The following is a 27,969-nucleotide window of genomic DNA, read 5'->3' on the forward strand; positions in this document are numbered from 1 at the left end:
CTTACTGCATTAATCTCCGGATTTTTCGTCTTATAGGGCTACTGCATTAATTGGGGAAAATGCAAGGCAGTGCCTATGAGCCGCACTGCCACAATAGCTACAATTTGGTCACATCCGTTCTGATGGATACCTTCTAACCTTAAGTACTTATGGGTCCTTCTGAAACCTGGATTATCTAATTTGGTAGAACAACATGAATCCTCTGTTAGCTAAGATGTGCCAAGACTTGGAGATGGATGGCTTGAAATCTTTCCCTTTGGGGCAGGGTTCAAATAATTCAAATGAACATAGCACTTAGGCTCAACTATTTCTTTGCTATGCTCCCCATGCTGCTGTGAAATCAATCTTCATGGACCTCTCCTGCATGCTCAAACTGGTCCTTTGGTGGAGGAGGAAGTCCTGTCTACAGCTGGACATACTTTATGCTAGTACAGAACACGTAGAGCTTAGACTACCAAACCCTGAAATCTATTGGTTATCAACAAGTGCCCCTCAAACACTCCTTTCACACTAGACTACACTACACTTGAAACGCTGAGATGGGTGATTTTTGAAAACTGGGTATAGTTGGATGCTGGTGGATGTTCCATTTGAAGGAGAAACGGTGGTTGATTACTGGCCACTTGGTCCTCAGGGCTCCCTCGTTCTTTTGGCACATGGCTGTTAGACCTGGCGTCGTCCGTGTGATTTTTCCCTACCTTTTTGCCTTCAAACCTCCTGTTTTTCTGACTTTTTTTTGCTGGCCTTAGGACTCTTTGCATTTTACCACTGCTAACCAGTGCGAACGTGCTCCTTAAAACATGGTAGTATTGGCTTACATACATTTGGCCTATAAATTAAATGCTTCTTGTGGGCCTGGACTAAAGTATACACAAAAGTGATGGATAGAAGCTTGAATTAATCTCAGCCACCTGTAATTCATCGTGCCACATCCCAGTCCATCATTATTTTGCAGACCATGTCACCTCAGTTTGTACCCAGCTATATGCAAATCCGTCTTGACCCTGCCGCAGTCTGGTTAGTCCAACGCTAACTGCCAAGCCATATATTTCCTGAACTGGAACACAAGCAACCCAGGACCAATTTTGCTCTAGTTTAGTTATGGGCTCATCAGCCAGGTACAGCTTGGTTCCAGTGTCTCAGTGTACACAGGACACACGTCTGAGCATACCCGTCCCACTAAGGGTAACACACTAAAGTATACAAAAAAGTGATGGATGGGATACTTGAATTAATCTCAACCCCTAGTAATTACTTGGGGTCACATCCCAATCCATTATAATAATAATTATAATGGCAAAACTAGTCTTGGGTTTCTTGTTTTCTGGTTCAGAGAGGACCGACCTGGCAGTTTGGGCAAGAGTTTTCCGATTGGAACAGGTTCAAGGCTGATTTGCATATAGGTGGGTCCCAATTTAGGTGCCATGGTGGGTGAAAACCAATGGATTGGGATGTGGCCTGAGCGATTGCCAGTGGCTGAGATGAATTCAGCTCCACAAGTATAGAAGAGAAAACAATAAGAGATCCCTCTTGTGATGCACACTCATATTCTCATACCTATAAGCCCATCTGCCTCGGGGAAACCCTCATTCATTTACCATCCACTCAGCTATCTAAACACTGAATCCTGCTTAATGTAAAAATTGTGCTTTTATTTCATATCATTAATCTTTGGAACATAACAATATACTCTATTCAGTATTGTCTTCATGTAATACACTAGTATATTGTCAATAAATGTTTTATAAAAACATTATTCATGATTTGTGCAACATCACATCAGTAAAATCTCTCACTAATACTATACTCTATTGAATGAAAAAACAAATAGGATCGTCTCAATGATCTAAATATTGAAAGATACCATAATAGACAGATTTTATTGCAGGGTATCCCCACATAGTACAAAGAAAAAAAATAACATCACAGGTTGTCAACGCAGAGTTTCGTTGGTATTCAATTGGTTCACTCTACCTTCTTCAGGGCAAAGTATTAAAAGCAAATAAAATAATTGTAGGACACAATGGGCTTTCAATTTATGGTCTCATGTGGTTTCATTCTCACTGGTTATATCCTTTAGGAGGATGCTTGTTTAATTTGGTATTTTTGGAATAATCACCCGAATGGTCTGGGCAAGTAATTAATTTTTGTTCTTTGCCTGCCTGGTTTTCATTGGACCAAATCTCTCAAATATCTCTGATTACATTCACGGAAGGCAAATTCACTCTGGGTTTCCCTTGGTGCTCCTAGTGACAGGTAGCCTCACTACAGATTTCCAATTCACCTTTTCGCAATAATCTACAGGGTGCTTTATTTACTCCCCCCCTCATATTCTTCTATATCTAGCAATCCCGTCTGCTCGAGCAGGACTTGATAAATCAAACTGATTGACTTTTGACTGAGGAAGACCCCGATTAAAGAAATGGCTGGTGAAGAACTGATTGAGTTTGACTGATGAAGACCTGATCGAGCAGACAAATTGCCAGATATACAAGAAAACTAGGGCAGGAGTAATACCTCATCCCAGCCTCACAGGTCCTCGGAACCAACACATTGCTTCTGCTGCTCAACGCATCCTTGGCACTGCATCACAAAACATTCCACAACCAGGATTTAAGGTACTTTTATTGAGCAGGCCTAACTGAGTCCCTGTAACCAGCCTACTCTCCACTGTGGCCAACCTGAACTTGTGACTTTCTCCTGGTCTGGCATGACCAGATAACCATAGTTGGTGCTTTGTGCTTGTTTGCACTATTTTCGCTGAAATCTTTGAAACTGCATATATCCAGTTTTACTGGTTTGGGGAATTTTCTTGTGTTGTATTTTCACTTTATTACTGTTTGAACTGCTGCATAATTACTTTACCCTTTGACTCTAAGTTAAGCCTGCCTGCTCGGTTCCAAGCTACCATAGGGATGAGCACAGGTTAATTTAGGGTTAGCTTGTACCTCACCCCAACAATAATTGTGGTTGCTGCTTGAGAAGGATCTCACCCCCTGCAACCCAGAGGTCTGCCGCTCTGCGGGACCAGGGTTCAATTCCTGCCTCAACGAGTCTTGGGCTCAATTTCCTCGGACCTGATAATTCTCGCCTCAGTGCCTATTCTAATCATGGGTCCCACTCTGCAACACTGGGCAATAGCTTGCTTAATCGCCCCAACAGCGCTGGGATGCCTGGCTTCACCTTGGGGGTGCCCAGGAGTGGACATTTCACAGGGAAAAGCCGGGAAGGGTTCCACAGCGGTATGCGTTACAGTGCCAGGAAACCCCTGTTGTGGTATCAGTGCGCTTTATAAGTACAAATTCATTTAATGTATTGTCAAAGCCAGTATGTCTGGCTTTAATGTGCTAATGAAAGTAAACTGCATGCCCGTGACTAAATGCATTACCACATTAAAGTCAGACTTATTTTCTGTGCCTCTGCTTATGTTTTATTAGACAGTTGGAGTGTGTGCCCCTATGTTTATGTGTGTGTGTGTGTGTGTGTAAACATATATATGTACTAGTCGACTAAATCAATTAAAAGGTCTGCTACAGGGAAACATAACAAACAATAATTTTCTTTAGGCAGTGCCCAAATGAGCTAAAGATTTTTTTTTTATTTTTTTTTTATTAGAGATAAGGCAGTTACAATTACAGAATCAATACATATCTGGATATATAGATACAATATATATTATAGAATGTAAAACGATTTCATAATATGCAATACATTAATCAGAGCTTTACAAAAGTTAATAACATGCAGTCATAATTCTTAAAGAAAAAGCAAAGGGGCTAAGTCCCCACAAATCTCATGAATCAGAGTTTCTCCAGATCTTAACCGGTGCCCAAATATTCCTACCAAACTCCTGCTTCTTTCTACCCTTTAATTCATAAAGGCAGGCTTCCAGATTGTGGATACCCAGCAGCCTAGACATCCACATCTGAAATGTGGGGGCGTTGGAATCTTTCCACCCAGCAGAGATTAGCATACGGAGTACTGCTGCGGCAATAAATAACAATGCTTGTGCATGTTTCCCGACCTTAAGTTTAGAGTCCGCTCCTAAAAGAACCAGTGTGGGGGATAGGTTGATATTGTTACCTAGCAGCCCCCTCAGAAAGGTTGTTATCTCACCACAGATTGAGGCCAGACTAGAGCAGCCGTAAAACATATGTATCAAATCTGCTGGGCCTGTGTTACATCTTGGGCACTTATCGTCTTCCCTTAACCTCCACCCAAACAATTTTGCGGGGGTGTAATAAAGATTAAACACCGTCTTGTAGTGTTGGGCCCTTAAGTTTGAAGCTCGAAATACTTTACTGCTTAAAAGTAAGGCCAGATCTATATCTACGTCTGGATCCCCTAACTTATGTGACCAAGCCACCTCAGTTTTATCCAGATCATCTGGGAGCCCGGACACCAGAAAATTATAGGCAGTACCAATCTTCCTTCCCCCTCTTTTTATATACTCAATCAGTTGGCAGTTTGGTGTCATCACTAGTTTTGGTCTTATTGCTGAAATAGTTTGAGCGACTTGCCAATATAGCAGCCAGTGATTCCCAGGGATCCCAAACCTCTGCTGTATTTCAGTAAAGCTATATATATTCTCTCCCATCATGACATCGCCCAAGCATCTTATCCCTTGTGCCCTCCAAATTAAACTATTCTCATTCTGTCCAAGATGGATGAATAGACTTGATTTCCACAGATTGGTATTAGCATTTATTTTGGGGATTCCTAGAATTTTACCTATGGATTTCCACGTCCACCAAACCCCTTCGATAATCCTATATCTCGTCCTGTCTCGTCCTAAAGATTTGAATGTGTGATGATGCAGTGCAATTTAAAGATGTAAAATAGTCTCTTGTGCACTTCAGAGGAGATAGGAGGTGGAATGATAACTCATATAGGCAGTAGCATGAGATGAGGGTGTATTACTCCTCTGGGTGGAACCAAAACCCATTCTATGTATATTTTGAAGAAATGTTAAAAATTGGTCTCACACATAGCTGCGCTGTTAAGCTAGACCTAATAAAGCTACATATTTTACAGAGGTTTTTCTGGTGTAAATGAATGCTCCTCATTGAAATATCTGCAGATCCTGATTACGTGAAATATATATCTGTGATTGGTTTACTTATTTTTCTCATCGAAATTCACTTTCTTGGACCTTGCATTCCTAATACATTGTACACAATATGAAAGATCTAATAGAACTTGTTGCTGAGCATCTTAAGAGATGCTGATGCATCTCAAAGTTACACCGGAAGACAGTGGTCTTAGTCGCAAAAATTAAACCTCAATGAAATATACTGATGCATGGATATATATTTAAAATGCATGGTATTGTATGTTTGCATTCTCAATTTACACATGGCATGTATCTCCAAAAAGCACCTGATATCTACAAAAATCTCCATATTTATTGAAAAGCAAATCTTGGTGGTGGCGTGTTTTGAAGCATAGTGCATGGACTTCATTTAGAGTTCAAAAGGGGTTGCAGCCTTAACCCCTGGCTTGACCCTCACTACACCTGGTACTGTCCTTTGGACATTGGTTAGATCTCCGCTTTCCTTGTTCTCTGTAATTTTATTTCATTAGACTAATGGTAAATAATATTATTATAACCACTGTTAGTGTAATAATAAATGGCATAAAATTAGCTGCAATATGACCATCCCTGGCAGCTCAATTAAGTAAAAAGTGCTGTTTGTTGTGTGTGTTCTTGCAGGTGAAAATGTGTTTATGTGTGGCACAGTATGTGTAGGTGTGTGTTTGTAAGCATATGTGTGTGAGCAAAAGTATAGGTCAAATAGCTCGTGATGTTGCTGCAGCTACCCCTTTCATTTTGGTTAATTGACCTCCATGGCAAAGTGTAACCCAGAATGCACTGTGTCTGATACGGTGCTCCAGAATGAATCATACTGTTTTGTTATACAGCATTCTCAAGTTGCAACTCATTAGAGAATTGCATTTATGTCAACCATCTAGTACTGTTACCACACCATGCTGCTGACCAAGGTTAAAAGTAGAAACCTGCTGACCTTCCAATTACATGTTCTCAACGGATTTCCACATTTGAGTATGGAGATTTGATCTGCTTTTATATAATGCATTGCTAAACCACCTTTGTGTCTTCTGCAATCCAGATTATTGCATCGTGGCTTGACTGAGAATCCTATGCAAAAATGTGTCATTTTGATCAAAGTTAAATATGTTTTCAAATAGATTTCTTCTTTCACTTTTTTGCAGGAATTATTGCATTTTTAAACATCTATTGCATTCACAGAAACCCCAGCGTATGGAAAGATCCAGAGGTACAGTACGTTTAAATTATATTAGCTGTGGTATTACTGGTGGCTAGATTTTTGGCGTCTGGAACTGGTTTGATGAAAGACAGTGGCAAAACCACTTTACAGGTTTCACCTGCACAGCGTTTGTGCTGTGCTCGAGAAATCTATTCCTTTTAATATAAACTTAAAAGGGACTTACATCTTGCCTCCTCTCTTTCCTGGCTTCTCATTGATTCCTGTGCGTGCTACTTACCTTACCTCCATTTCTATTAACTGCAGCATATTTTCCTGCATTTACCAAGGCTTGTTCCTCGTCTACTTCTCCTATCAGTTTCCCGTAGCTGAAATACTGTTAACATACGCTTTGGTGGAATTATTGTTTCATAAAGTTTTGAATCTTGCAGCATATTTATATAACAATGTATCACCGTGGAGAGACTAAGGGGCATATTATCAAGAATGGAGTTAAGATTATCACCGCCTTAGCGGCAGGAAATTGACGCTAAAGCGGCAATAATGGGCTTGATAATATGCTTTAGAGAATCCCAATAGAAGCCCATGTTCCCACCAGAACATGGGCTTCTATGGGAAGTCACAAGGGCATATTATCAAGCCCATTATCGCCGCTTTAGCTGCAGGAAACTGCTGCTAAAGTGGCGATAATTTTAATGCCGTTTCTTGATAATATGCCCCTAAGAGTTTTGCAGAGAATCACTGCATGTTTTGCCAGCGAGACTAGAACAGGGATCCCCAGCTTTGAAGTCAGCAGCTCTGGCCCTGCACTACATCCTCTCCACTCCATTGTTATTTGTCAGGGAGCTCTTTCCTTATCCGTGATGATTCTTGATAAAAACAGCTCTTTGTTCATCACATATGCGAAACCGATGCGTTACCATTGCTTGTTTACATTTGTAGCCTCTTCTGGTCAGGAAACGAAGAGGGAAGATGGTCCTGTTCTCTCATTGGAGAAACCCCTTGGGCCTTTTGGTGAGCTGGTGAAATAGTCAGAGACTCCATGAACCACGAGAGATCCTCACTGCTGTAAAATAGAACTGCACAGACGAGAGTCCTATGTATCGAATAGTTATTAAGAAAAGAATAATAAAGAATGCCACCCATACGGAGCAAGCAACAAGTATCCCCCTTGCATACTAACAAGGCCTATGAAAACCAAGCTACCAAAGGAAGTAAGAACACAAGCTGGTCTATTGGAGTATTTTTGTGGTCTAAGGCTGTTGTAGAATACCAGGCACTGGAGTCAATAATGCAGTGAGTTGTTCAAGAGTAGAAATGGAGGCTTCACCAAAACCTGATGTGAAACTCCTAAAAATCGAAACTTCCATCTACGAGTGATAAAGCAACACAGAGGAATCAGGCTGCTTCCCGGGCTACCCCAGTTCCACCAATCACATGCAAGGAGATAACCAGAAGTTTAACAAGGGATTTTTGGAGCGAAAAATGTACACGAGAAGAATAAAGGCATCACACTTACAAGTTTCATAATACCTGTGTACAAGAGCAAAACCAGCACCTGAGAAGCAGAGCAGCTGGTGCAAGAAACGAACAACTGGTCATGCAATCAAGTCATTAAAGATCAATGTCATTAATCTTTTAACAGACAAACTGATACATTAACACCAAGACTCTCATTACGAGTGCCCCATCCTTGTCCAGTCCCTGTGTAAAGATCTGTTTGCGTAGGGATCGAAGCAGAATAATTTGCTGTAATTATTGCACTCACCCCAATTTTCCTCAGGTAAATTTCACCAGGTCCAACCTGCTGTAAGGTAGTGCAATGAAAGTACCTAGTGAAAACCTGCGGATGGGAAATTTGGTGCGAAAATCACCGAATTACACACCAGCAGGGACAGATATCCTCCAACCCATCCTTCCAATATCGGAGTGGTTTTCAATCTGCATTGGTTTGCCCTCTGTGGCCCACAAAAATATATGCCCTCCTAGGCCTACTATCAACTGGTAGAGGGCAGGCTATGATAATACTTCCCTAGCTGGAGATTCATCACTTCACACTGATAGGTCTTACAAATTAATCAAAAGGGCTTCCCATTGCCTTTCATGTTGCTCTCACCACTTATTTCTCCATACCAGAGCGATTGCTTGGCAGACCATTCTACTATCATAATGCAATAGTTCAATCTCACACTGTCCAAAGGCACAATTGAGCAGATACTGGACGTGTGAGTACAGAGGGGTGCTGTTCACACTAATTCCTTGTCCCGAAGAAGGATGGATGCCTCCGACCTATACTGAAACTCTGCTCATCAATATTCATTAAGGAGTTTCATTGTTTTTATTTCGAAGTGCAATTCCTTAATTCAGATTTACAAAACTCTGCAAGGGGCCATTTTTCCCACCTTTGTTACAGCTGTGTGTGCTACATTATGTTACATTTTGAGCTGGGAGGCAATCTATGGGTGGAGCATGGGCATTCTCCCGCATCCACTTATGAATTTGACACAATGCCAGATTTCATACAATGCCAGGGATTGTATGAAATCGGTACACCATAACAATGGGAAAAATATTTTTTCTTCTCGTTATTTCCTCTTTCATTGTGTGATGCATTCTGAATTTCGCATTGAAATAAGAGAATGCCTCTTTGAATTGTTTTTGTGCAGGAAGATATACCTTCGTGCACTAAAACAATCCTGCTTGTAATGCAGGCACCCTTCAACTATAGTGCAAGGCTACCTGCTATGGTGCTAGGCAGCACACAGTGCACCTGAGCAAGCAGGAAGCCAAAATGGCACATATCAACTTCAGAATGTTATTCTGACCCTGATCCTTTCTGCTCTGGATCCTGGGGCATGTATGGTGGCTCTGGACTTTTAAGGCATGTATTTTCACATACTCATCCTCCAATTCCGTAGAGACTACCCCAGTGGTTAATTTGTAAAAAAAAGAAGAAAGAAGTAGCTGGGCTCTCGTCAGGAGGCAGCTTGCACCTCCGCCTAAGACAGAAACAACTACTAACAATGAAAGTGGGGGCGGGATGTGGCATAATGGCAAGAGCTGCTGACATCTGAGCTGGGGAACCAGGTTCGAGTCTCGGCGGCTCTACATCCTTGGATTCTGGGAAAATCACTTAATCTCCCTGTGAATAAACAACAAATATGAATGTTAAACATATAATTGTTGCTCACTGGTGCTTCTGAAAAGCGCCAGTGTTGAAGATTAAGTGCAAGTGCTAAGCCCAGGAAACCAGCGGCTCAAATTAAGCACTGTTCTACCCGCAATTCACACCAGGATCAGAACATTTCCAAATTGCCATGCTGCCATCAGCTTAATCTCAGCGTCCCCCAAGGTGTTCACAAAAGTAATGTAGGCGGGTGCGGCTCACCTTAAGAGCTCGGGAAGACATGTATTCTTTATCTCAATGTCTGGGTGCTAAAGGCAGGCTCGCCATAGTCAGCCACAGACTACGTCCAAGCAATGGCTGAGTTTTTGGTTTTCCATTGATGAGCAAAATCCTACATAAGTCTTACACCGACAATTTCCTTCATAGGGGCTATCCTAAACACACTAATGTTTGAGGCCTTTCTAGCACTGCTGCAAGTGTGGGTCATTCAGGATATTCAGGCTCAGTCCTGGGTCTCGGTGAGATTAGTTTTGAGGCTTCTTGGGCTCATGGTCTTTTGTCCCATATGCCAGATGTGACTAAGGTTTCAATGGGCACGGCACAGGGTTGCCGCTCTGACACTTCCCAGATCTCACAAGAGACGTCTGAGGACCTCATGTTGTGGTAGACCTCATCTGGCACCAAGGAACCAATCTGACCTTGGCAAGCCACTTTCCCTTCGCCCCTTAGAGCTCCCATGTGTGACAGAGGCCACTGTTCAGGTGGAGTGGTTCTCTATAGCTGGTGAAGCTCAAAGATCGTTGGTCTCCAGTGGAGAGTCATTGCCACTTCAACCTCTTGGTGCTTTAGGCAATCCATCAGCCCACAAACGCCTTCCTACTGACCATTATTTTAAAGACTACTCCTGGTCCTGGTGAACAACATAATTGCCAGGTGGTATTACAACAAGCAGGGTGGGTGAGGTCCGCTATCCTGCTCCAGAAGGCTCTTCAGTACCGGAAGTGGCTGGACCAGCAGAAGATTTCCTTGTATTCCACCACCTACCTGGGGTCCCTGAATTTCAGAGTAGAAAAGGTAAGCAGATGTCAGATGCAGGCGTCAAGTGGTGTCTCCATTCCAAGCATGTCTTAAATCATTGGGGTGTGCCTGGCTAGATCTGTCTATCCTGTCAAGAATGTTCACTGTCAAAGCTTCTACACACTGGATTTACCTCCAAAAAGATCGTTGGGAGATGCGTTCTGTCTGCCATGGGACACAAGCATCCTGTAGGCACTCCCACCCACCACCACCCCAGAAAGATGGGACAGAATGGGCCTAAGTAACCAGAATAGCCCCAGACTTGGCAAGGAGACTGTTGTATCCAAAGCTCCTGAGCATTTACCCTCCAATCCAGCTACACATTCGGGAGAACCTCCTGTCCCAGTAACAGGGTAGAGCCTTGCAACCAAATCTCTGCAGCCTACACATCCATATTTGGCGTTTGAGCAGCGCCAGTTATATTATTTTGATTTGCTGCCGGAAGACTTAGATTCCATTCTTGCAAGCAGACGCTGATCCACAAACTCCATCTATGCAAGCTGTTGGAAACAGTTCTTGACTTGATGTGGGGTATTTGAGGTAGACCCTCTACAGACCAAACTCTCTGATGCATTGCTGTGTGTTTTGTCCATGCCCCAGCATGGCCTTGCAATGATCATCATTAAGGGTAACCTGTCAGCACTTCCAATCTTTTTATGTTTGCCTGACTAACCAGTTTCTCTTGATGTTATTGGTTGTGATGCGTTTTCTATTTGTTTATTTTTTTTTCTAAAGGTCCTAATGCATTTTCACTCCATAACCATTTGTTATGCCTCAGTGGGACATCAATCTAGTCCTGATGTTTTTTATATGCCCGCTATTCAATGATATGCAAAATTGATGGCTCTGATGATCAAAACAATCTTTCTTATTGCCATCATTTCTGTGTGCCATTTGAGTGAACGGCAGGCACTCTCTGTGAACTCTCTATGCAACTTTTCTTCCCAAACAAATTGGTGCTGCAGACTTAAGCTGTCTTACTGCCACAAGTGATATCTCTTGTGCATGTCAACCAATCAACACCCTATATTTTTTGCTCTGCCACATCCCTCAAAAGAGGAGAGGCTCCATCACCATCACCCTAAACAAGAGATCATTATGTAGATGGTAAGCTCTTGGCGGGGTCCAATGGGATCAGGAATGGTAAGGGGGTGCAAAAGAGGACTCCGTCCAGGTTGGTAGTTTGTTCCATTAAAGGTCCTAAGGTCTGGCTGGCTCATTTCACTAGGGCCAAGACTGCTATTATTGTTTTGGTAGGAGTGTCTGGGTGCTTCTCACTCTGGGTAACGGCTAGGCTGTGGGGGCGTTGGTGCACACATTCATGAAACACTACTTCCTTGACAGACCAATTAGACAGTAGGACCTTTTTGTCTGCTAAGTTCTGCAGAGCTTCCTTCTCTAGGTTCACTCCTAAGACCAGCCACAATTAGGTGGTGCTGTGGTATCTATTGTAAAGATGATGTATATGTGGTTAGATGTATTCCTCGGAAAAACAAGTTACTTACCTTCACACTTTCCGTTAGATACTACAAAGGCAGATTTCTCACTGCCCTCCAACCTGCTTTTTTAGTGGAGTGAACATCAGTAAATCATCACACTTCGGTGCCAAGCTTGATTTTGTCACAGTGTCACTTGCAATTTATTTGAAGGGCTTTGAGCCTGAGGGAGTGGGAAGAAAAAGGTTAAGTAAGAGATGTCAACGTGCTGGGGTGTTGGATGTATGCGGCCCTGCTCCGGCACTTTTGAGGTAACGAGAAGTTACTGCAGTGCTTTATGGTGCCACCACCTGTGCACAGGGAGCATTGCTGAAAAGATCTAGAACCTGAGAACATTCTGGGCCTCATTTATGAAAAGTGACGCATCGCTGCGTGAAAACAGCGATACGTCAGTTTTCACTGTGCTCTTCCTGCGACACTAACGATACATCATATTTATAGTATGACGCATCATGTCGCAAGGAGTTACAGATACGTCAGTATTTCTGACGTATCTGTAGGCACTAAAGTGACTCATTGCTGGAGTGTGTCACAAAAGTGACGCAACTCCAGCAATGTGTACTTTCACATGGGCATGTCCCATGTTGTTAGTGCCTGCAAGAGTCTTACGCCTGCCATGAGGCAGGCGTAAGATTTTTACGCATTAGTGTCCAAGAAATTGCGCAGTGAAATCTTATAGATTTCACTGCGTCACTTCTATGACTCTTTCTTGCGTCAAAACGCCCCCCCTTGCATACATTATACCTGGCGCAGGTATAATGTGGCGCAGGGGTTTACAGAGTGACGCATCTACCTAGATGCGTTATTTTGTAAATATGGTGCAACAAGGCACATTTTTTACTCCGCTGATGCGTCACAAAAAGTGACGCACTGGTGGCGTAAAAGTTACGCAAGGGCTCCTAAATAAGCCCTCCAAATTTTAGGAATCTGCAGTTAGAGTATCTACCATAAAAAGGTTATTAAAGTAAGTCACTTTTTCTTCAGGTAGCTCACATCGTGATTTTAGTGTTATCTTACAATATCATCTGGTCATAGCTCATGCTTTTTAGTCATTCGGAAACAATAATTGACTGTTTTCTGCCTGTGCTGCAGGTTATTTTACCTTTGTTTAACCATCTTATTTTTCAGGTTTTTGATCCCCTTCGTTTTTCACCAGAGAACTCCTCTGATCGGCACTCTCATGCGTTTGTGCCATTTGCTGCTGGATCAAGGTACAATGCTCCTTCTTCTATACTATTAAGGCTTAGAACTGTGGAAAAACACTCTGCTACTTATGTTAGCACAGCACAGTCCGCGCTTAACATTTGCATTCTGCATCCAGCCGTCTACTCGACTTCATTTGTCACTGACTTAGTAGTTGACTTCATGTTTACAGTCTGCATGCATTAGTCTGCAGCTGGGAGGCATTCATAGCAGTGAGCAGGCTCTGAGTCTTGAGTTTGCACTCGTGACATTACAGAATGCATCTCTTGTGATGAGAAGGGTAAAGAAGAAGAAGGGGCAGATTTACAATAAACTAACGCAGCATGGTGCAGCAACGGCATTGTGCTGCGTTAGTTTGGAAACATGTTTACAACAATATGTCGCATCTCTGTGCTTCCCCCTGTGCGGGCGCACAAACTGCTGCCATGCGCTGACACAGGCACCCTTGCATCATGGTTCAGGGTGCCTCCTTCGTGGGAAGATTGTTTTTGTTCAGGAAGGGTTCCCTTCCTGCATAAAAACAATCTGAAATGCTGTTTTTCAACTTATATATGTGCTGCATTAGTACACATGGACGTTGAAAAACAGCATTCTTTTAATGATTGTTTATGTGCAGGAAGTGAACCCTTTCTGAACAAAACCAATCATTAGAGGTGATTTCCTCTTTCAATGTGTGCTGCAGAATGCAGCACATATAGAAACAGGAAACAAAAACGAGGAGAAATGAATGCATTTCTCCTTGTTGCGCCTCCCTACGCCTCCCCTGGGTACGATTAGCATTCACACGCATTTCCAGATTTACGATTCCTCGTAAATCTGGAAATGTGTCTCCTTCCATTGGTGTTGCGTGGGAACACCCACAGCAACACCCATGGAACGCCCCTTTCACGCAAAGTGCTGCGTGTAAAGGGGCCATATTTACAAGGACAGGAAAAGCCACGGAGGGTGGCTTTTCCTGTCCTTGTAAATATGGGGCAGTGTTTTGTGCTGCCAGTGTGTCACAAAAAGTGCCGAACTGGCAGTTCAAGGGGCTTCTAAATCTGCCCCGAAATCTCTATCCAAAGGATGGAAATGAGACTGAAGGCAGAGAAGGCTAAAGAAGGTGAGTACGCACACTGGCGCCTGCCGTGATGGAAACAAGCAGTATTGGAGAAGAGGTTTCCCCTTTGGGCAGGACCTGGCATTACACAATAATGCCTCTTTGTGGGTCTAGGTATTGGATCATTAGAACACCTCAGAAGCATCTAGTTGAACCTCACTTATGGCCTGTCGGGAGACAGAGAGGAAGTGCTCCAGGATCAGTTGCTATAAGTCATCAGCTTGGATACAGGTGAACCAGGAGAGAGGACCCTGCCTGCCACAGTGCGGCAAAGAACAGTCTGATACACTATGTTAAAAGCTGATTTCAGGTTGTGTATTACATATTAAGAGGTAAGAGGTTGCTCCTTTGCTCTCAGGCAAAAGTAGAGCTGTGGCATCAGGTGGGTAAATTGCCTTTACTGTCATTAAACTGTGGAATGGCCTAGGCCGGATCTTTGCTGCTAAAGCTCCGTTTAAGAGTTCATGGCTTTCGTTTATTTTGCATCCACATTTAAGCAGTTTTTGTACCATATCATGAGCGGATGCCAGCCTGTAATAGGTGGAGAGCTGTTTGCTGTGGGAATGCATTTGAATATGGGTATCAATAGCAGAATCGTAATTTCTTTACCTGGGGATGCTGACTGTAGGTATGTCGTTTTTACCAGTCCCAGGTGGCTGTGCTGAAAATTGATTGTAAAATGTGCTGACTTAGTCATTCGCTTTTGGGGAGTTTGCTGCAGTGTGCTTCCATTGTGCTTTAAGTCAATTGGCTGGGATTTCTAAGCATGAAGGCTTATTCTTCTAGGGGCATATTAGCAAGAAGTTGCGAAAAATATCGCAGAGCGCGCTTAGCGCAAATATTTCCATCTCCAGCTATCGCTGGAATATATCACTACGTAAACTCTGTATTAGCAACAATTAGCGCCATGGTGATATATATTCCAGCGATAGCGGGAGGGAAGGGCCAACATTGCAAGAAAACTAGCGGTGTTTCATGGGGAAGGTGGAAAACCTTGCTGATACGACCCTGTGTTCGTCTCAGCATAATCCACCCCCCCATGTTAGGTATTGCTAACTCCTGATATTAGCAGGTGTTAAAAAACCGGCGATGACCCCGGTTAGCGCAACTTTTTGCGTCGCTAACTGGGGCCAGGGCCTCCTTGCTAATAGGCGATAGGCCTGTAGCGGCTGTTCCTGAGGTCTGTTGGTCAGGAACACCTACTTTGCATGTCATTAGCGTTAGATATCGCTGACATGCAAAGCAGCACCCAAACAGGTCGCCTTCGTCAGAAAGCTGTCGCTAACTGCTGTTAGCGACAGCTTGCTGATAGGGCGATAGAAATATCACTGCTTTAGCAGCAAAAAGTGCCGCTAAAGCAGCAATAAGGCCCTTGGTAATATGCCCCCTAGTTCTTAAACTAGGAGGTGAATAATGTGACTTTTAGATTACTGCTGGTCCTCCTCTCCATTAACCTGTCAGCATAGTTTAGCTATCCATGAGTTAGATTGTACGAGTGATTTGGTACCAGACAGCCTTTAACAGGTGGGTCATTTACAACCTGCAGTATAAGACCGAGCACTTCCTCCTCACCTGGGTGCCTTTCCTCCGGGACAAATTCCAATAGCTCTTAGCTCAGAGCACCCCTATCCCAAAAGGGTGATCAGATATTATATCACACTGATACTGCTCTTGAGATCCTATCTAGTCAGTATCCTTGAGGGTGCGTGCCTGGTTCCCACACTTTCTTTTCCCACTCCAACCTTTTCCACATCTCTCTTCTTCTTTGCCTCTCATCTTTTTCCTCTCTTCCCCCCATTCTCTCCCATGTTCCCCTCTCTACTCTTCCCCCGGGTGTGTGGATGCAAGTATGGACTCCCTGTTTGCTTTTCCTCCATTTTTCTGCCCCCCTCCAAGCCCGCTGGGGATTCTGTGTACAGATGTAGAACCAATTGTCATCTTTGATTTTGCCCTTCCTCGACTTTCAAGGGACCCTGCCTCGTCGGAACACCACATGCTATGTACCTAGAGCTCCTTTTCATCTTGCACTGTTTTTTATCCAGAACACTGATAATAATTCTTTATTGTTTGATTACTTAAAATCTTACAATTTAACATATACATCTACTATAATATAAAACCACTAAAATAAGATAAAAAGGATGCAGCACCAACTTCTAAACTAGTTGCAGTAAATATGACAGAGTTTTAAAATGGTTTCAAACTGCGCAAAAGTTTCATAATTATAATCTCCCAGTTTTGCCTTTACTCTCAATAAAAACTTTACAAAAGCAGAATTCATACTTATGTCATTAGAATGCAGATACCTTATCAGAGCTTGCCTACATGTCCTTATTCCTCGCGTATTAAAACTTGTTTTAAGTATAGTTTTTCTTTGGATCTGAAGTTCAGGACAAATACATAGCAAATGGACAATATTCTCCTCGCTGGTTTTGCACAATCTGCATACATTTTTTCATACAGTATTACTGTTTCACATATGGTACCTTATGTTCCCCTATACACTGTTTTGTTTTGTTCTTCCCAAAAGAATTGCAAAACAAAAAAGAGTGAGTTGGCATATTGTAGTAGCAGGCCACTGATGAAGATCTGTTGGAGAAGGTTACTCTTGGAGATTAGTTTCGTATTAGGTATGAGTTTTATTAGATTGATTAGAATGGTTGGTATTTTAGTGGCTGCACTGTATAGGGTGTTGACAAAGTTTGAGGTTTGAAGGAGTTATGGTAGGGAGAGTTGCTGTTGTCATTCCATTGTTTTTGGTCGATACTCTGTATCAGTTTGTGTGATAATGTCTTGGCAAATAGGCCATCCTTTTATCCTTATTTCTCCTCTAATATAGCTCCACTATTTAACCTGCATGTCCGTCTCTCGGTTCTACGTCCTTTCATGTTGAAAGTTGAGCTATGATTCCTCGTTCTTAATAGAAGAGTCTAATGGACTTTGCCCAGCATACACCATCTGGATACAGTGAACGGATTAAATGAAACCTTTATTGTAACGGAACACAAAAATCCTGATAGAAGCAACCTAGCAAGGATTGTTTTAGATAGCTAGTATGCCCTTGTCACATATCCAACAGACCACAGTGGAGGGATGTAAATTATTTGCTGTTTTGCTCCAAACTGCAATTTTATGGCTGTTCGGCTTCAGCCTATCCCTGCCCATTGTTTTGTACGCTACTGCCTTTCCGATCGGTTTGACAATCTTTTAAAATCAGTGTGTGGACTGCTGTGCAACTCATCCTTGTGATCTTTTACTAGTGCATTTGTCTGGCAATGCTGATATCCTCGCTAGTCTAAAATATGTGACCCATTGTCCTATACTACTGTATCCATCTTAATTTTACTTGTGTGTACTACTCTTACAGATACATATCTATGTTAGGTTATGTTGATTTGTATAGCAAACTAATCACCCAAGAGGGTATCCAAACATTAAATTAATATTCAGGGTCTGTGGCAAAGCACTCACTATGCAGATCTCTTCATACTGCTGTGCCTATGAAGAATGCCAAAAAACGTTAAAGATATCTAAGTACAAATAGGTGAGTGGTAACGGGAAACTCAGTGAACAGTCACAATATTAAATAACATGTTCTTCAGAAAATCTGTGCTTGTGTTTGTCTACTTGACGTACAAGCTCCTGCTCTTTCCCTTACCTGATTCTCTCTGCTTTACTCGGGCTCTCACCATTTTGATTTGGTTAAAGGGCATATCTTCTATTCTTTCAAGGGTAAACATGCACTTTGCTCCACTAACATTGTTGGCAAGGATAATAGCAGTGTGCTTCTTTTGGCTGAGATAATCTTCCTGAATGCCAGTGATAACTGTTGTACTGGCCAAGTACTTAACATTTACAATAGTAGCAGAGATATAATGCAATAAGATGAGCAGGCCTGCACCAGCTGCCACTACAAAATCCAGTTGCCCTATCTGGCTTACACATTTAGACAAAAGTAACAATATTTGTTGGGCTCAGAGATTAATCCAAAATTCATCAGTAAGCCAACACGTGTCGGCTGAAAGTTGTCAAGATGGCTCTACATAATAGGGTTATTCTAAGTTATCTTCATGTTGAAACCATGGATTTTTCATCCCTCTTTTATTACCAAAATGAATACATCATTTAATGATGAGAATATATAGTTTATACATAAGAGTGCTATATTTCAAATAATAGGAAAGAACCTTACTGATGTGCTGTGGAGTATTCTATGCACCCAAGAAATATTATTACTTTTGCCTACGTAACATTAACATTTGGGAGGAAATTGTTAAATAGGTTACTCCTGAAGATATTAGTGTTATTAAATAATTACTCTTCCTGACCAAATGCACATCCTTGGAAATGCAGAGTACAATTTCATAATTATAGAATTATTTGGGAAGTTAAAGCGTCTTATTAAAATGGTTTTACAATAACGATTTTTTTTAACCTTTTGTCCCTACTCACACAAGAGATATGTTGCTTGCTAGAGAATACCTTCTTCTTTTTATCCGCCAGGAATTGCATCGGGCAGAACTTTGCCATGAACGAGATGAAGGTGGCTTTGGCACTGACCCTGCAGCAGTTTGAAATTACACCCGATGAATCTAAGCCGCCTATTATAATACCTCAACTGGTTCTACGGTCCAAGAATGGTATCCATGTAAACTTGAAGAAAATTGACTGAAGATTTGTCTACAAGCTGCATCATCACTACTACCTCTTCAGTTACTTGAAAATATTTTCATAAATACAATTGGATAAGATTAAATTTGTGTTTTTCATTCTTCGTTTATTAACATTACAAACATGTACACAAAAAAAACAAATGAATGCACGCTTACAACACACAAACACTTTCTGCCCCCTGTCAAAACCAGCGTTCTTTCTGCTAGCTTAGAATTTGTGTATTGAGGTCGGTGGACTCATTCAGAACTTCAAAACCATATGCATGCCATTCAGTATGGCAGGGCCCACACACTGATCTGTTTAACCAACCTTCGGATGAAAGTGATAAATACTCCACCCTGGTGCAGTTCAGACCCGCAATAGATGCAGTGATCCTTTTCACCAATACCACTTGCTGGTGCATTATTCATGTTAGACATAGGTCATTTATTGATCAATAAGTGAACTAGTAATTTCTTTTTGTTTGAGTGTCCTACGTTTAATGGGTGGTGTGGAAGAACACATATTGCTGAACAGCTACTATGTATCTGCAAAGAAATCATAACTGTAGGAAGTGCCTGGGGTATATTTGTTCGGTAGTATTATGGTTTGTGTTCTTTGTTTTCACATCTTACGGGACCATCTGTTTATCTTACACACCGTGAATACGGTATGACAGGACTGTAGTAATGTTTATACATGCTCACTGATGAATGCATAAGTATGATTATAGAAAGGAGTTAGAAAAGTGAACATTTGGGTCCCCAAGAAAGCCAGGGACTGGTTATGGGGCCGTTATAAGGGCTGAAACATGTCGACCCATTTTAGGTGCAGGAATAAAACTTAGTCTCATGCATCACAATAGTTGTGAATCATCCTCTGGTCCACCCTCAATAAATAGAAACACTTTTGGCGTAGGGATCTTTTTGCTCTCAAGATTCTAGTTCTCCGAATACCCACTCATAAAAGTAATCCTATAATAATGGTGAGCCCATTCCCAGCTAGACTTTTCTATACTGAATGTGGCTAGGTCAATGATGAAATATCACATCTGAGTTGGCCTTTCAATATTTTGTAAATCTCCTTGTTCCTGTTCCTACTGTGAAACTTAACGCGGACCGCAAGGTTCCCAGAAGATGGATAGTTCCCTGTGAGTGACCCACTATTTCGTCGCTTCAAAACTGGTCATGTTTGCCTTTGGAGATTTTGATGCACTTTTGTAGTTTCAGTTTAAGTATGTCATAAATGCAAAGTGCTTGCTCTTCTGAGCTCACTGGGGCCGATTCACAGAACTAACAACATAAGATCCTAAACTTAGTACCATTTTGGTATTTACTGAAGGCACTTACTCATTTTGGTATTCACAGAAGGCACTTACTCATCAATGAGTAAGTGCTTTCTGTGAATACCAAAATGGTAGTAAGTTTAGGATTTTGTTTTAAGTTAGTTCTGTAAATCGGGCCCGATCTGCGCTGCTGCCTCCACACATTTAGTGGAAGCCTGCGTGTTCCTTGCATCTCCGTTAAAAAGGCCTCGAATCATCCCATCCATCCCCTCAGACCATTTATCAGCAGCAGCCCTCACTTGGCCCAGTGCAGTGCACATATTATGCACGCCTCAAGAAGCAGAGATCCATCCTTAATATGGTGCTTCTTGAGGCCAGTGTTTCAGCTGGCTAACAAAGCATGGGCCTCCCTTCATTTCTTGTGAAACAAGAGTAGAGGAAAGACCAGATCAATGAAATGAGTGGGAGTTCACAATCATCCTTTAAGCATTCCTGCCAGAGCCTCCTAGACATTTTAACTCTGTGCTAGAGACACCTGTAACTTTACAATAGTTTTTGTAAATAGTAGATATAGTAATGTGTAAAGTGGAGCCACTGTGTTGTTGGAGTTACATTCACATTTTTGATCAGCTAGCAAGGCTGCAATTTGGTAATAGGATTTTCTGACATTGTGAGTGATGATATTTTTCCTCTTTACTCTGGGAGTCCACAAAGAGACAGGAGAACCGTTGGTTTAAAAGGATTCCGCCATTTCGTATTTTCACACAGTGCTATTAAACTCTATAAGCAGCTGCTGCAACAGTAGCTACCCTCCGTCCAGGGGCATAACAGAAGATCTATTTTTATCCAATGGACTTTGGATCTGTGGGTAACCATGAATCCCCCACCAGGGCTCGGGAATCCTCGATTTGTGCCTAAAAAAGTTATTGGGTCTGTTTTCTGCCCTCAGGGACCCCTCCATGTGTACGTGTATCCTGACCCCTTATATGTTTTGGCTCTTTATGTTTCCCTCCCAGGCCAAGCAACAAACAAAATGGTGGACACAACTTTCCTTTCAGGATGCTTCTAGCCAAACTGTGCTTTGCTTTTCCCCCGGATCAACGGGCACCCAGCGAATCCCCCACAGAAGGATCCACTTCCCTAGATATCTATACATTTCTTTCTTTAATAAGTTCCACATTATTGAACAGATTTACACCAAATTACAAAAAGGTCACTTCATGAACCAAGAAGAGCTTTTCCATCAAATGTAGTGTAATTTCATTCAGCGGTGTAGCGATATCTGAAAATGGCAAAATCCATTGCAGCGGGACAAAGGGCCAGATGTAGGTAAAAAATATTTACCGATTCTTAATTACCAAATTTTACCGATCCGGTAATTAAGAATCGGTAAATATGAAGGGTGGACATGTAGGTCCATCCAGATGTGTTTTTTACCGATTCGGTAAATATCTGTATTTACCGAATCGGTAAATACCGACCGGTAATGCCCCATTCATTCCTATGGGCTTTGAAGCCCATAGGAATGAATGGGGCATTACCGGTCGGTATTTACCGATTCGGTAAATACCGATTTTGACAAGGGTGCAGGGGGTGTCACTTTGACACCCTCTAGCACCCCCAAAAAAGGTTTGGGGGCCATGTGGCAGGCATACCTGCCCTAAGGGCAGGTCTGCCTGTCATATGGCACAGGTGTGCATGCACACATGTGCATGCACACCTGAATCGGTATTTTACCATAAAATTGAATTTGATGGTAAAATACCGATTTTGTAGGCCTTGTGGGACTCAGAAGAGTCCCACCTACATATCAATTTTACCGATTTGGTAAATATACCGGTCGGTAAATTTACCGACCGGTATATTTACCGAATCGGTAAAATTACCGATTTGCCCTGTTTCCGTGCCCCTACATCTCAATAGCCAAATACCGGTCGGTAACGGCCGAATTCGGCCGTTACCGACCGGTATTTGGCTACCTACATCTGGCCCAAAGTGTTTTGTAAGCTTCCCCTTTTTCTCAACCCCCAATTTACTAATCATCCTGAAACTTTCCAGACAGCGCCTGATTTAACTTGTGCTATTTTTGAAAAATGTGTGAAGATATATAAGTGTGTATATATATAGGCAGCATGATCAAGGGCTTTGCAGCTCGAAACGCGTCGCTGGTTCTGTTTTTGGAATAAACCATCTGTTGCTGACTTTTGCTGGTTTGTTCCTCATTTCATGCTGGCGTGGAGGCGGTGTCTGCGAGCGCAGAGCGTGCTGAGGAGGAGCTGCTAATTTCATATATATATATATATATATATATATATATATATATATATATATATTCACAGTATCCACACCCAAGTCCTAAGCTCCAAGGACAGTATGAAGTACGGACACAATCGGCGTTTCTATCAAAAATCCATTTATTTAGCGTTTGTTAGGCAGCAGAAACATTAGTCACTCAACGCGTTTCGGGTCTCCTCCCCTTAATCACGAGTCAGTGAATGCTCATTGGTGTACTAGTAATATAGTCACAGTCATCATGGCATGTGAAAAAATAAACAAAATACTTTCCGTGCTGAACGCACAAACAAAAAATTCAAAAATTCAAAGGGACGGTGTAAATTACACTATTCAGACATTAAATGAAAACCTATCCTTTTTCTTGCATTCAAAATGTCTTAAACATTATAAACATTGTAAACAATCGAACTCGAGGATTGACTCGTTTGCAACACAAAGGACCAAAATAAATGACGGAATCAAAACCATTGGGATTTCATGTTATCCTGGATTGTGTACATGATAGTCATTGCCTTTATCTATCAAGCCTCAGTGGGCAATTATAAAATTATCCCTCATAATGCATACATTAAATTAATTACTAAATCACTCCCATGTGGGAAATTATATATTATCACATGACATCAATTGTATTGCATTTGAAGAGTCATTTTTATAATAAATCCTGCCCTTGGAGCTTAGGACTTGGGTGTGGATACTGTGAATAATTTTGGGCTCGCTGCCCAGTACGGACCGCTGTTGTAAGAGGAGGGGCCATAGAGGGGTTCGGCGGCTGCTGGCACCATGAAGGATTGAATGGCTTTGGCTCAGCCAACAGAAATCAAGGAACACGGAAAGAAGCAACACTGCGAATAAGAAACCGCTTTAGACTGCAGGTACATGATTTAAGGTACAAGTCAGTTTTTCGGACTTTTCAAAGGGATGCTGTAACTTTCCTGAAAAAGAATACCTGATATTCCGTAAACAGAGATACGCCTCCCATTCTAGAATACATAGAGAGGGAAGCGTGGCGTTGACACAGCGCTTCCAGAAGTTTTGAAAGCGCCAATTAGCATATAGCGTGATGGCAGCAGAAAGAAGAGAAAAATGGGCGAAAGCAGCAAATGACATAATTCAAGACTGCGATAAAGTTACTAGTGTAGTAAGCACAACAAATATAACTACACAAAAATCTCCAAAGAGAGTCTTATGGGACAAATTGTGGAGGGCTCTCAAACTGGAACAGAACAAATGGTGGGAGGCAACCACCTTACAAAAATACATTGAAGTTGGAAGAATCCCTCGTGGGCTGCGTATTTTTGTAACTCCGACTTTTCAAAACCCTGACCCTGAACTAATTAATGGGTGGGAAGCCAACAATCATGAATGTTCACTCAATATGTTGCGGATGTTGGTCAAATTTGCTTCCAAAGATATGGAAGGGTTAAAACTAGAGATTGAAGGATTGACTAAGGAATTACAAGAAATGTGTACTGAGGATGAATTCAAATTAGAGATGGATAAGATAGAAACAAATTTGAATAAAATTGAAACCGACATCAGGAATAGAAAACAAAGAAAATTCCAAAGAGATTTGGTAGATTACCAACGAGGGCAAATATTGACTTTTGCAAAAAAGTATGATAAAATGAGAGCGGCAATGCAATCGCCTGCGAAGCCCATCAACCAGTCGGATGAACCAGCAAGTACATCTGAAAATGTATCAGAAGACGGCCTACAATCTATTACAAGTGGAAGTGATGTTTCGACTGGTGCCAATTTCTCTGGAGTAAAAACCAGTGTTTTAACGGAATTTTCAATGGTAATGCAGGACAAACAAGGCAACAACCAAAGATATCAAGGGCGTGGAAGAGGCAACAGAGGAGGAAAAGGCAAAAATACATCTTCATTAGGAAACTTAGGAAGCCCTGTGGGAAGTCGTACAAGGGGCCAGCTGAAAGCGAAATGATGCAGAAAAGAACTGTCATCAATCTGTCAGATCGCATACTAACCAACAAAGAGGTAGAGTTGTTATCTTTGGGACTAACTTTCTGTCCATCTAATACTTTTAATCTTACTCAGAGTAAAATTGACTTATTTTTCTTTACCAGAAAGCTAAGGATAAGAAAGTGGTATGCAACCAAAGTGGGCAAAAACAACGTTACCAATGTGGAAAAACCACATCATTTAAGTATTGCTGAAGCCAAGTTAACACATTCACTCAATGTATTAAGTGAACAATGGGAAGAAAGTCATGACCCCTATCAGGATCATATCAATTTTACCGATTTGGTAAATATACCGGTCGGTAAATTTACCGACCGGTATATTTACCGAATCGGTAAAATTACCGATTTGCCCTGTTTCCGTGCCCCTACATCTCAATAGCCAAATACCGGTCGGTAACGGCCGAATTCGGCCGTTACCGACCGGTATTTGGCTACCTACATCTGGCCCAAAGTGTTTTGTAAGCTTCCCCTTTTTCTCAACCCCCAATTTACTAATCATCCTGAAACTTTCCAGACAGCGCCTGATTTAACTTGTGCTATTTTTGAAAAATGTGTGAAGATATATAAGTGTGTATATATATAGGCAGCATGATCAAGGGCTTTGCAGCTCGAAACGCGTCGCTGGTTCTGTTTTTGGAATAAACCATCTGTTGCTGACTTTTGCTGGTTTGTTCCTCATTTCATGCTGGCGTGGAGGCGGTGTCTGCGAGCGCAGAGCGTGCTCAGGAGGAGCTGCTAATTTCATATATATATATATATATATATATATATATATATATATATATATTCACAGTATCCACACCCAAGTCCTAAGCTCCAAGGACAGTATGAAGTACGGACACAATCGGCGTTTCTATCAAAAATCCATTTATTTAGCGTTTGTTAGGCAGCAGAAACATTAGTCACTCAACGCGTTTCGGGTCTCCTCCCCTTAATCACGAGTCAGTGAATGCTCATTGGTGTACTAGTAATATAGTCACAGTCATCATGGCATGTGAAAAAATAAACAAAATACTTTCCGTGCTGAACGCACGAACAAAAAATTCAAAAATTCAAAGGGACGGTGTAAATTACACTATTAAGACATTAAATGAAAACCTATCCTTTTTCTTGCATTCAAAATGTCTTAAACATTATAAACATTGTAAACAATCGAACTCGAGGATAGACTTATTTGCAACACAAAGGACCAAAATAAATGACGGACTCAAAACCATTGGGATTTCATGTTATCCCGGATTGTGTACATGATAGTCATTGCTTTTCTGGCATCCTTTTATATAGACCCCCGGGCAGACTGTTTGACTTTACCACCAGCCTTATAGAGGCCACAGCTCATCTCGCTCTAAGGAAATCTAGACTCCTGGTACTGGGCGACATGAATATACACTTTGACGACGTCGGGGATAAAGACGCCGCCTGCTTAAAAGCAGAACTACTCTCTCTGCAGCTAGATCTTAAACATCAGAGCCCTACCCATAGACAAGGTCACCTACTCGACCCCGTATTTGGTAACTGGAGTGGAGTAAAAGTGCTCCCTCCAGTTCCCATTCCCTGGTCTGACCATTATGTAATTCCCCTACATTTACTAGCGACAGAGACTGAAGTCAAGAACGGAAACTTGCAGACTTATCAATGTCGCAAATGGAAAAATTTTAACCTAGACACGTTTACTGATAGACTTGAAATGGCTGGACCCCCTAATGGTTCCGACTGTGAGACCGCCTATACCTGCATAAAAAATGTTATCCTAACTACCCTTGACGAGACCACTCCCATCCGTAGATCAGTGGCCAATAAGAAACTGAGAAAACCATCCCCTTGGTTTTCAGCTGAACTTCAAGATGCTAAAACCGCTTGTAAAAGACTGGAACGCGAATGGCGTGTCAACTTCTGCCCCACAGCAAAAGACCACTATAAGAAAGAGCAAGCGAGATATTACAAACTGATACGCTCCGCTAAAGCACTACATTATAAGATCCGTATTGGTGAAGCAGAAAACTCCTCTAAGGAGCTTTTTAAAATTTTTAAAGAAATCTCGGTAGTCACCAACGAGAGCAATACCCATAATGACTCAGTTGAGAAATGTAATGATATTGCCAAATACTTTGCCAATAAAATTATCACAATCTACTCTAATTTCTCCACCGACCTGCCATCAGGCTCTGACTTCACTGAAAATCTGGAGCTTATCCATGTTAAAAAATGCCTGACAAGCTTTGCTGTTCCTCACACTACTATATTAACTAGTATCTGCAAAAACATTAAATCTGGTTCTCCCCGGGACCCTGCCCCCCCCAAGATACTAGCAGCCAGTCTGGAGGTCCTTGAGCGACACTTCAGGCACATCCTCCAACTCTCCTTTTCCACGGCTACCCTCCCCATGGAATGGAAGAAAGCCATTGTGTTACCTATAAAGAAAAAACCTAACATCAGTCAGGACACTCTGGAAAACCTCCGGCCCATCTCTCTGCTACCCTACCTGGCAAAGGTGGCTGAAAAAATAGCTAACAGCCAACTTATGGCCCATCTAGAGTCTAACACTGCCTTCCACAACTCCCAATCAGGTTTCAGGTCAGGTTATTCCACCGAAACCGCCCTTCTGAGAGCGACCGAAACCCTACGGGCAGGTGTAGATGAAGGACAGACTATGGCACTTATAATGCTGGACCTTAGTGCGGCGTTCGACACTGTGGCTCACTCCATCCTGCTACAGTGTCTGAACAAAGCCGGGGTCATCCAGGAAGCATTGGGCTGGCTTAAAGCCTTCCTCACCAATCGCTGCTTCCAGGTTCAGAGAGGCGCTTTTCTCTCTGAAAGCATTGATTTGGAACAGGGGGTACCTCAGGGCTCTGCCCTGATCCCTACCCTGTTCAATCTGTATATGGCCCCTTTGGCTGAAGTGGTTCAATCGTTCGGCATTGAACTAGTTTCATATGCCGACGATACCCAACTTCTCATCTCCCTATCCCAAGCCCCCTCTGCTTCTGCAAACAACTTTAAATCTTGCATGCAGGCTCTGGCAGGTTGGATGACCCAACACTGCCTGAAGCTTAATGGTTCGAAAACAGAGGTTTTGGTCATGGGAGGTAGGGATACGAGCTGGACCAAGGAGTGGTGGCCTTCGTGTCTGGGGCCCTTACCCACCCCCTGTGAAGCGGCCAAGAATCTGGGGATTTGGGTTGATCCCAAATTATCCTATGACTGTCACGTTAACAAGGTGGTCGGAAAATGCTATGGGGTCATGAAGACCCTGAACCGCACCCTTGATCTCCTTCCCCTTGAAGCTAGGCGTACTATGACACAGGCTCTAGTGACCTCTAGGATAGATTATGGGAATGTGCTTCTGCTTGGAACAACTCAAAACAACATCAGGAGACTTCAAGTCCTCCAAAACACAGCAGCACGTCTAGTTCTTAGACTTCCCAAGAGAGCACCCTCCAAAACTGCTCTAGACACTCTCCACTGGCTACCTATAAAAAAAAGAATTCTCTTTAA

At 42.2% G+C, this 27,969-nt stretch overlaps 1 protein-coding gene and 1 long non-coding RNA gene across 2 annotated transcripts in view; one reads left to right on the forward strand and one right to left on the reverse strand.

The window, feature by feature from the left end:
- LOC144799957 (cytochrome P450 4B1-like) overlaps positions 1-19,006 on the forward strand; it is a 144,200-nt gene extending 125,194 nt beyond the window's left edge. The window contains exons 10-12 of the mRNA XM_078671595.1: positions 6,235-6,299; positions 13,077-13,159; positions 18,754-19,006. Of these exons, the coding sequence (XP_078527721.1) occupies positions 6,235-6,299; positions 13,077-13,159; positions 18,754-18,922 (317 nt within the window). The 3' untranslated portion in view covers positions 18,923-19,006. The remainder of the gene's footprint in view (positions 1-6,234; positions 6,300-13,076; positions 13,160-18,753) is intronic.
- LOC144799974 (uncharacterized) overlaps positions 1-27,969 on the reverse strand; it is a 394,349-nt gene that overhangs the window by 10,314 nt on the left and 356,066 nt on the right. The gene's annotated exons all lie outside the window — the stretch shown is intronic.

This window comes from Lissotriton helveticus, chromosome 1_2, assembly GCF_964261635.1.
Source record: "Lissotriton helveticus chromosome 1_2, aLisHel1.1, whole genome shotgun sequence".
In the NCBI taxonomy this organism is placed as follows: domain Eukaryota; kingdom Metazoa; phylum Chordata; class Amphibia; order Caudata; family Salamandridae; genus Lissotriton; species Lissotriton helveticus.